This window comes from Talpa europaea (genome assembly GCF_964194135.1).
Source record: "Talpa europaea genome assembly, chromosome: 14".
Classification (NCBI taxonomy): Eukaryota; Metazoa; Chordata; class Mammalia; order Eulipotyphla; family Talpidae; genus Talpa; species Talpa europaea.
Window position 1 is genome coordinate 54,583,805 of NC_140082.1, and position 9,989 is coordinate 54,593,793.

The 9,989-nt window shown below is 44.9% G+C and overlaps 1 protein-coding gene across 1 annotated transcript; it reads left to right on the top strand.

Annotated features, from left to right (window-relative positions):
• Nucleotides 1-202: 202 nt before the first annotated feature.
• Nucleotides 203-9,989, top strand: LOC311184178 (melanoma antigen preferentially expressed in tumors-like; the record flags this gene model as incomplete). Its single annotated transcript, XM_084254037.1, has 4 exons — nucleotides 203-235; nucleotides 7,089-7,408; nucleotides 7,788-8,396; nucleotides 9,413-9,989. 4 exons carry the CDS (start codon nucleotides 203-205, stop codon nucleotides 9,987-9,989), a joined length of 1,539 nt encoding a protein of 512 aa, XP_084110163.1.

A 9,989-nucleotide genomic window follows, 5' to 3' on the forward strand; every position in this document is an offset into this window, starting at 1 on the left:
GTAATTCTTGAGCCTAAACATCTGGAAGACCAACTATCTTTTAATTGTACTTCTGTTCCTCCCTGAATGGCCTCATGATTTTTTTATTTTAGGTCACATGAAATATGTGATAATGTGATACTCAGGAATTTTTTTCTTCTGCTTTCTTTTGGGATGACATCTCTGCATACAGCTGTCTTAACTGGACTATTGGATAGTTTCAATGTGGCCCAAGCTTCCCCACGTATATTTTCAGGTAGGTAATTTTATTTTCTTTTTCTTTGCCTATCATGAATAGATATATGATTGAAACACCTGTATGGAGAAAGTCAAAAACCTAATCAAGATTAGCATTTATTTGCTTTCAATTGGAAATTGAAATTTCAGCTAGGCTCTGTAAAGGGAGGTGTGTGTCCAGAAAGGCCTGTAATTTCTTCTGGGGAGCTAGTAGAGGGGCCCAGAGGCATTTGCTACCTCTATAAACTTAGGTCTGTATAAAGCTTTAGATCATTCAGACATAGATTGTTGCAGAGAAAATTGGGGTTTAGACTAGAGGCATGGGGGTGAAAGAATTCACCAGAGATAGAGTAGGGTACAGAATAGGCAGATTTATTGAAATACCATACAAGGGAGTAGGGGGGTGAGAGGAGAGACCACCAAACACACTAAGAAGGGCTTGAGGATCTCTTTTATATTCTCTCAGTGGATGCCAGTTTGTGCCAGTTATCTGTTGGGATGCCTGGCCTTGGGCATTGACCTTTTTGACACGATGTATCCTGACTCTACTTCCACATTCCTGGAGTTCTGCAGGTCCTGGTCAAGGTGATGGTCTTAGGCCCAGTTTCCATGGCAAAATTATCGATTTATCTACTCAAACTTCCCAAACTTGTTTGCTGGGTAGGGAGTGGGGCTTAGGTTTTAACCTTAGTAATCATACCCCAACATAGATCACATGGACTTTTTCTTATAAATGAGAGGCAGAATTGCTTTTGTTCTCTGTGTACTTTTGGATAATGCTCTGTGGGTGAGGAGCCTGTTTGCTCTCCCTCCTCCTTCCTTCACACCTCTACTAAATGACTGCAGTGCAATGTCCAGGAGATAGAGACATCAGGAAAAGTCCACGGTCAGCTGGTTCAGACAACTTATAAACTAATATTTTAGAAGACAGTGTAGATGAGTCTGGAAATGTCACATCTACTTTGGATGCTAAACGCTATGACATATGAGTGTCCCAGCTCCAAATGACAACTTGAAAACTACCCCAGATGCTGTTGCTTCTGCCCCTTGGAGTTGTCCATAACTGCTTGCAGACAATCAGTGAATTCTCTATTGGCCCATGGATTGGAATAACTAATGTGCTGGTGTAATGTTGGGGTGAGGCCAGAGTTGTAGGGTAAAAGAATTCACCAGAGGCAGAGTGGAGAACAGATAAGACTGTTTTATTACAATACCCTGCAAGGACACAGGGGGAAAGATGGGAGAGGTCTGCATGGGAAGAAGAATTTGGGGCTCCCTTTTTTGTTTTTGAGGGCTTTTCGTGACTAGGAAGTAGGTCTCTGCTGGTTGTTATCGGCTACGATAACAGATTTTGGTGGGCCTTCTCTACTGGAGGTGTCCTACCTAGTTCTGTTTGCCATGTTACTGCATTCTTGGGAATTCTGGTTAGCCCTCTATTGGACATGTGGACCTGTGACCGGTTCCCATGGCAACTCTGTCTGTTTCCCTTTCTTATCTATTTTGTGTCTCCCAGCATTGTTCAGCTGAGCAGAGTACAGATACTAAATTATAACTATTGAATGATACCCCGACTACTAACTTCAGAATCTCAGGCTAGTGAGTACTGCAGAATGGCCATCAGTCTCTGATAAGAAATAAACTGCTGATGCAGTTCCAGAGGGCCATTTGGAATTATGTGCCTCTAATCAGGTCATACTCTTTAAGAAATATTTCTGTAAGTGGGCAAAATGAGGGCAGAATACCCAAGGCCCCCAAACCTTGCATGCTGTAAACCTTGCCGTCTACCTCATAAAGACAAAACATACTCTTAGTGTGTAAGGCTTCCAGTAGAAAAGAACCTCAATAGAATTAGCGTGCAACAGAAAGAAGAAAAGACAGTAGTTTCTAAATTAAACACCTAAAGTTAACCATCCCGGGCCTCCCCGGTGGCGCAGCGGTTGAGCGCTGGGTTGCGAAGCTGCCCGCGGCCTCTGCGGCGCCGGTTCGATCCCCGGCTGCTCCCCGGCCACCGGAGGAGGGTCCCACATGGCGCGCGGACCTCTCCTGCCGCCCGCTGCTCCCCTCAGCAGTGTACTTCGGTCCTTCTGCCTGCTCTGCTCCCCGCTCTGGCTCTGGTGAATTCTCTCACCCTCCCGCGCTTCTGACTGTACCCAGTGCATGTATAAACAAAACAAACAAACAGACCAGCAAACAAATAAATAAAGCATGCCTCTATACAAAAAAAAAAAAAAATAAAAAAAAAATAAAGTTAACCATCCCCTCGCAGATAAGTGCCTGGCCAAACAGGCTTTGCCCAAAGTGGGATCACTGAGGTCCAAAAGCTTGTCACAAATATGAGGCATCTTCTGGTGGGAAACCATAGGAAAGAGGCAAAAAGGGCCAGGCAAGTTTAAAAGGAAAATAACAAAACCAAAATGCAAGTCAAGATAAAGGTTGCCATTGTCAGCCTCCCCAAGGATCTCTCACCCATGTCTTTTCCAAATGTCTCCTTCCATGTCCCCCAAGTCCCTGATGCAAGTCCAAAGGCCAAGAAGCAAGTGTGATTACTTCTTTACGTGTCTTTGCTCCATGAGCCACCTCCAGGTCTTCTCCCTCCTTCTCTCTGAAGTCTTCTTCCTAGTCTTTTCTAGGTAAACTTGTCGTTCAGCTTCATCTTCATTGGGTGGTTCAGGGTACCTGGAACCTCCCCTTTCTATGGGAATTAAACTGTTACATTTCTAAAGAAATAGAGATTTTTTTTTTTTTTTGAGGAGAAGATGGTGAAGGAGAAGACAGACAGGAGCCTTGAGTCATCGCTTTCCTCAGGAGTACTGAGGATAAGTACCTGGAGGGAGCAGCCACATCTAGAATGGAGCTGGGGAAGTGAGTCTCTGTGTCTTAAAAAGGAGAGTCAGAAGCCATCAGTGAGGAAAGGAAAAACTAAAAAACAGTAAGTCAAGAATAGTTCACTGGAAGGCCTATTGGTCCTTTCCTCAGTAGTCCTCTAGGCTCTCCCACCAGCCAGAACAAGAGAGCATACTTAACTGTGAGATCATAGCCTGTTCCACAGTTCAACAGAGGACACCCCAGTGACCAGAGACTGTTAGGCAGTGGAAAGAGCCATATGGGTCATCAGTAGGGGGGTTTGTGGGCTCCTAGGAATGTCTGTGACTGCACTAAGGAAGCTGGGAAGACCTTCCCCTTCTCCCACCTCTGTGACCCCCAGTCTACACTGAATGGGATGCCACAGTGAACTTGGTCTGCTTGGTAGTTTGCTTGTTCAGGACTTTCATGGAGCATATCACTTGCATAGACTTTTTGATGGGCTTCTAGACTGTTGTGCATCCCAGAGACTCTGGACACACCCACCACTCCCCCTATCACTTTTGCAGGCCCTCTGAACTGTGCCCACAGCGAGGCTGCAAGCAAGGGAGCCTGTCTCACCCCAGGGTAGGGAAAAGAGCAACACTGCCAGGCATATCGCACATAGACTTTACAGCAAGGGGCTTCTGACTATCAGGCTTCATAAGACTGATGTTCCCTTCCTTCCTCTGAAACCTCTGTACCTAAGTCCTGAATGTGTGGTCAGAAACTATAGGTAACTGCAGGAAAGAAACAGGCCTTTGAACAAATGACTTTCTGCTTGCTGATAGCCAGAATGGGGTATCAGTAACTTCTTGAAGATTGAAATCATAACCAAGTTTCCTTTGTGATCACAATGGTATCAAGCTAGAAGTCAACCACAAAAAGAAAGTAGGAAAAATTGCTAACATATGAAGATTGAGCAACACACTTCTGAACGATTATTGGATAAATGATGAAATCAAAGAAATTTTTTAAAGAGCCTAGAGATGAATGAAAATGAAGATAAAATTTGTCAGAACTCGGGTACAGCAGAAGTGGTACTAAGAAGAAAGCATATAGCAATTCAGGTCCACAACTACAAACGAAGAACTTCAATAAACAACTTACCTCTCACCTCAATATGTTAGAAAAAGAATAATAATTAAAACCAAAAATAAGTAGAAGGAAGGAAATAATAAAAATTAGACCAGAAATAAAAAGAACGTCCAAAAGGTCAGTGAAGCCAAAAGCTTGGTCTTTGGGGAAAAAAATCAACAAAATTGGCCCCTGGCTAGACTAAGGAAAAAAAAAAGAGAGAGAGGGCTTCCCTGGTGGCCTAGGGGTTAAGTCTCAGTTTAGGAGTCTCATTTGAGTCCCCAACCAGGGAGCTAACCTATATATGGTGTAGCAGACCTCTGTCTTGCTCATTGCTCCCCCCCAGCAGTGTCTTTCGGTCAATACACCTGTTCTGCTCCTTACTCTGCCTCTGGTGAATCCTGTTAAACACACACACCCACATACCCGGCACCTCTGGTCTATGCCCCAGTTCTTTGATGCAAAATAATTTTTTAAAAAAATAGAAAAAAGGAGAAAAATATAATAAATAAAATTAGAAGTGAAAAAGAAATTACAAGGTAAGTATCATAAATACAGAAGGTCATGAAAGATTGCTACTAGTTCCTATATGCCAACAAATTGAATAACCTAGATGAAATGGAGAAATTTTTAGTAATCCATGACTCCAGTTCTCCAAGACACAACCAGGAAGAAATAGAAAAGCTGAAGTAACCAGTCACTTCACCCAAAAATTAACTCAAAATGGAGTAAGACATTGCCTCCCTGGTGGCGCAAGGGGTTAATAAGCACAGAACTGTGAAGCTATTTGCAGCTTCTACAGCAAAAGTTCTCAAAAGTTCTACCCCTGGCGGGCCAGGGAGCTACCCACCTGTCTCACTTGCTGCCTGTTCTGCTCCCCACTCTCTCGTGAATCCTGCACCTCTGGCCTGTACCCCAGTTCTTGTATGCATAAGTAAATAAATCTCTTTTAAAAAATGGACTAAGGCATGCTGTAAGTCTCAAGACTATTAGAAACATTAAAGAAAAAACAGATAAAATACTTCATGACATTACCTTCAGAAATGTCTTTGGTGATTTGTGTCCAGTTGACAAGAAAAGCAAATGTAAACAGATCCTATTACATCGAGCTAAAAATTAGCCTGTGCATGACAAAAGAATCTAGCTGTAAAACAAAGACACCCTACAGAATGGGAGAAAATACTTGAACATAAAACATCTGACAGAAGACTGGCAGCCAAAATGCATAAAGAACTCATGCAACTCAGCAAGAAAACAGTGCAATCCAAAAAATGGCAGAATTGCTAAATAGACACTTATCAAAGAAAGACATGCAGATGTCTACTAGGCCCAAGAGAAAATGCTCATCACCAGAGAAATCAGAATCCGAACCACAATAAGATACCCTTTCATACCTGTGAGAATGGGCCACATCAAAAGGTCAGAAACAACCAATCTTGATGAGGATGTGGAGAAAAATGACTCTCTGTACACTGTTGGGAATATAAATTGGTCCAGCCCTTATGGAAAACAGTGTTGCATTTTCTCAAAATATTAGAAATAGATATATTATATAACCCAGCAGTTCCATTCTTAGGTATCTACCTAAACAATACCAAAACACATGTATTCTTGTGTTCCTTGCATCCTAGTGACAATAGCTACATTATGGAAACAGTGTAAGTGCCCAGGGACACAGGAATGGATCCAAAAATTGTGGTAGATATTCAATAGAATCCCACACAGCCATTAAAAAAAAAAAAAAAGTATGTGCTGTTGTTACTTGTGACAACTTGGAAGTGGAGAGGGCAATGCTGAGCTAAATAACTGGGAAAGAGAAAGACAAATACCACAGTCTCACTTATATGTGGAATATAAAGAAACATGAGGGGTCTGTCAAAATCAAACAAATAATAAACTTTTAACATCTGACTGCAAAACTGAGGCAACCAGAGGGGGAGAAAGGAGGGTAGGAGTGGGGGAGTGAAGGAGTGCACTGGGATAGTGATGGAGGGTTGTTGGGGCACTGGTGGTGGGCAGGGTATGAAAATACCCATTGTTAGAGGTTAAATGTGTAGCCACCAAAGGAGATACAATGATATAAATCCACTTTATCTCAATAAACACAATGTGAAAAATAAAGGTACTCTTGGCTTAATCCCAAACATTTTGATCTCTGGTTCATAGCATTTTATAATCATTTAAATATTTCCTTAACCAGATTTCTTTTTTTAAATGAAAGGCATCCTAATTATTTGGAATTTAATGGATGACATTTTCAATATTTAATTTGTGACAAACATGATGTGTAATCATTTGTGGTTTTATGATTTTACTGCTTATAGTTTCATAAACATCCCCTGAACAAAGGGGTAATTCTAATATTCATGGAAGAGACATGCATTATAACTAATATATTGGAATTAGTGTTTTTTTTTTTTTTTCGTCTTCACCTGTCACATGCTAAGTTGCACTGTTGTACACTTGTAAGGTTTCTCATTTAAAATTTTTTGAAAGAAAAATGTCACCCAGTGTGCGGGTGTCCCTTAATCCTTCCCATCTGGGTTTTGTTGGAACTGAAGGAGGCTGTGCTGGGTCACGTGGTGCTCTGTATTATTTACTGTCCTTAAGTGGTAATCAGAAACTTTACCCCGAAAGGGTAGGGTCAGTGCTCAGACACCTAGGTACATACTTCACAGTGGGACTGGAATGAAATGAAGCAGCGAGTGGTTGTGGCTAAGATCGGGCCTGTGGCTGCCTTGCCATCTCCTCGGTGCCTGGCGAGGTACTCCTGCCAGCAGTGGCCATCCTGTGGTTTATGTCCAGTAGCACAAAGAAGAATCCAAGCAAACAGGACTGATGCCACAGCAGTGACTTTGGTCCCAAGTTGGTTTTCTGAAGGGTGAAGGTTCCATTTGGCTGCTTGTTTTTGCCTGAGAAGGATATCTTGTTCCTTGGCTATTTTGTTTCCCCAGGATAACTTTCAGAGCAGATTCATCAGACTGAGCATAAGGGCACCACCTAGGCTTCTGGAACTGGCATGTCAGAGCCTGTTGAGGGATGAGACCTTGGCTATTGCTGCTTTGGAGGAGCTGCCCACGGAGCTCTTCCCGCCGCTGTTCATGGCAGCCTTCGCTGGAAGACACAGTAAGATTCTGAAGGCAATGGTGCAGGCCTGGCCCTTTGCCTGCCTCCCACTGGGGGCCCTGATGAAGGAACAGCAGCTTCACTGGGAGACTTTTCAAGCTGTGCTTGATGGACTCGATGTTCTGCTTGCCCAGGAGGTTCGCCCCAGGTGAGGGTGCCAGATAACCTGGTGGAGTCCTTAGAGTCGGAGCAAGATGGCTGGGGCCTGGGGTGGGCAGGGCTAAACTGAGGGCAGGGCAGATGCTTCTGCTGGTGCCAGTGAAGGTGCTCAGGGAGGCCTTTGAGACCATGGCTGGACTTACACTGGGAATAGACTTCCGGGCACATGGGGTTCGTTAAGGTACAGAGGTTACTTGAAAGAACATATACCAGCCCCCTCCCAGGGAGCATCTGAGGAGCACGTGATAACCTGGCATCTGGATTGAAAGTATGGGCCAGTTGTCCGGTTCTTCCCTAGATTCTGAGATTTATGGTCATGCTCCCTATTGACCTTCAAGCATCTTCATCTGGTACTGTTTTCCTTGCAGGAGGTGGAAACTGCAAGTCCTAGACTTACGGAAGAATGCTCATCAGGACTTCTGGACTGTGTGGTCTGAAATCAGGATTGGCATGTGCTCATTTTTGGAGCCAGAGCTGGCCCAGCCCACAAGGAAGAGGCGAAAAGTGGAGGGTTCAAGGATAGAACCAAAGCAGCCTTTGGCTGTATTGGAGGTGCTCATAGATCTTTGCCTCAAGGATGGTACCCCCAATGAGTCTCTTATCTACCTCCTTAAGAAAGTCAAACAGAAGAAAGGTTTACTCCATCTGTGCTGTAGGAAGCTAAAGATTTTTGCAATGCCAATGCAAAATATTAAGAAGATCCTGAAAATGGTGCAGCTGGATTCTATCCAGGATTTGGAAATGAATTGCACCTGGAAATTGCCCACACTGGGGAAGTTTGCTCCTCACCTGGGCCAGATGGGTAACCTGCGCAGGCTTCTCCTCTCTCACATCCACATGTCTCCCCAAAACACTCTGGTGAAGGAGGAGCAGTGTATAAGCCAATTTACTTCTCAGTTCCTCAGCCTGTACCACCTCCAGGAACTTTATTTGGACTCCATCTCTTTTCTCAAAGGCCGCCTGGATCAAATGCTCAGGTGAGGGGTGGCAAGGTCTCTGCAGACCAGAGCTAATCCTTTTTCATTTCAGTTAATGACTGCGGCCATTGACAGTGCTGAGTCACTGGAGGGCCCACATGTTGCCTTTCCTGCTCTGTCTGCAAGTGTTGTTACATAACCACCCAGGTAAATGCTGGAGGTATGAACTGGTGATACTATTAGAAGGGACTCATTGTTTGGAATCTATATAATGGGGGCTTCAGGCCTGGTGAGAATGGCTTTGGGAATTCTTCCTGAGAAAGTGATGTCTAAGTAAAGATGATTGAAAATAATTGAGAAGGGAAGGGAAATCCCATCAAATGTAAGATTCATATGATAAGCATTTTGCTGCGGTATCTGCAAATCTCTCTCAAATTGCCTGTCTGTAGAGGGTTGCTTTAGACTCAGGTAAGATTATATGTGGAAAATGTATGATTTTGGAGTGAGGGGAAGGTAGCACAAGTGAAGCCCCACGAAAAGTGAAAGATGGTTGGTGGAAATGCCCGTATCCGTCAGTTCCTGAGGGCTGGTGACCCTGCTGGATGCTGCCAGACCTTGCCCAGGGTGGCCTCCAGTGTGTCTTCCAGTAGCCTTATGGCACACTGGGATCCATTGACCCAGAAGAAGCAAGTCTAGGTTGAAAGCATGTCTGGTTGTGTTCCCCCTCTTGTTTGAGAGATTGGGTAAGGCTCCCTTCCAAGCACCTCCTAGTATTTCAGCTCTTCTCCCCCACACCTGTATAAGAGGTATGTCATCCTCTGTTTGACCAACGATCAAAGGGGATATTTAGGTTTCATTCACCTGGCCCAGCGTTGCAGCAGTGAAGTGATGGAGTCCACTCAGACTGCCAACTCTAGATGCTCTTTCTTTTTACCATGGCATCCTGGGAGTTAACTGTCAGCTAGATGATTTTGGTGAAATGGGTGTGGTGCCTTGTCCATTGAGGTCTGAGTTACCACCATTCCCTCTGCACACCACCTCCACTGCCCCAGCACTAACTGTTGCTACCTCTCCAGGTGCCTGAAGACCCCGCTGGAGACCCTGTCAATCACTAACTGCCTACTTTTGGAATCAGACTTGGTGCATCTGTCCCAGTGCCTGAATGTCAGCCAGCTGAAGGACCTGGATCTCAGTGGGGTCAACCTGACCTGTGTAAATCCTGAGCCCCTCCAAGTGCTGATAGAGCGAGCCTCTGCCACTCTCCAGGACCTGGACCTGGATGAGTGTGGGATCATGGACATGCAGTTCACTGCTATCCTGCCGGCCCTCAGCCGCTGCTCACAGCTCACCACCTTCAGCTTCTGTGGAAACCCCATCTCCATGTCCGTCCTGGAGGACCTACTGCGCCATACCGTCGGACTGAGCAAGCTGAGCCATGTGCTGTACCCGGCCCCTCTGGAGAGTTACGAGGATGTCCGTGGCACTCTCCACCTGGGAAGACTTGCCCATCTGCATGCCAAGCTGAAGCAGATGCTGCACGAGTCAGGGCGGCCCGGCATGGTCTGGTTTAGTGCCAATCCCTGTCCTCACTGTGGCGACAGGACCTTCTATGACCCAGACCCCATTCTGTGCCCCTGTTACATGCCTGTGTAA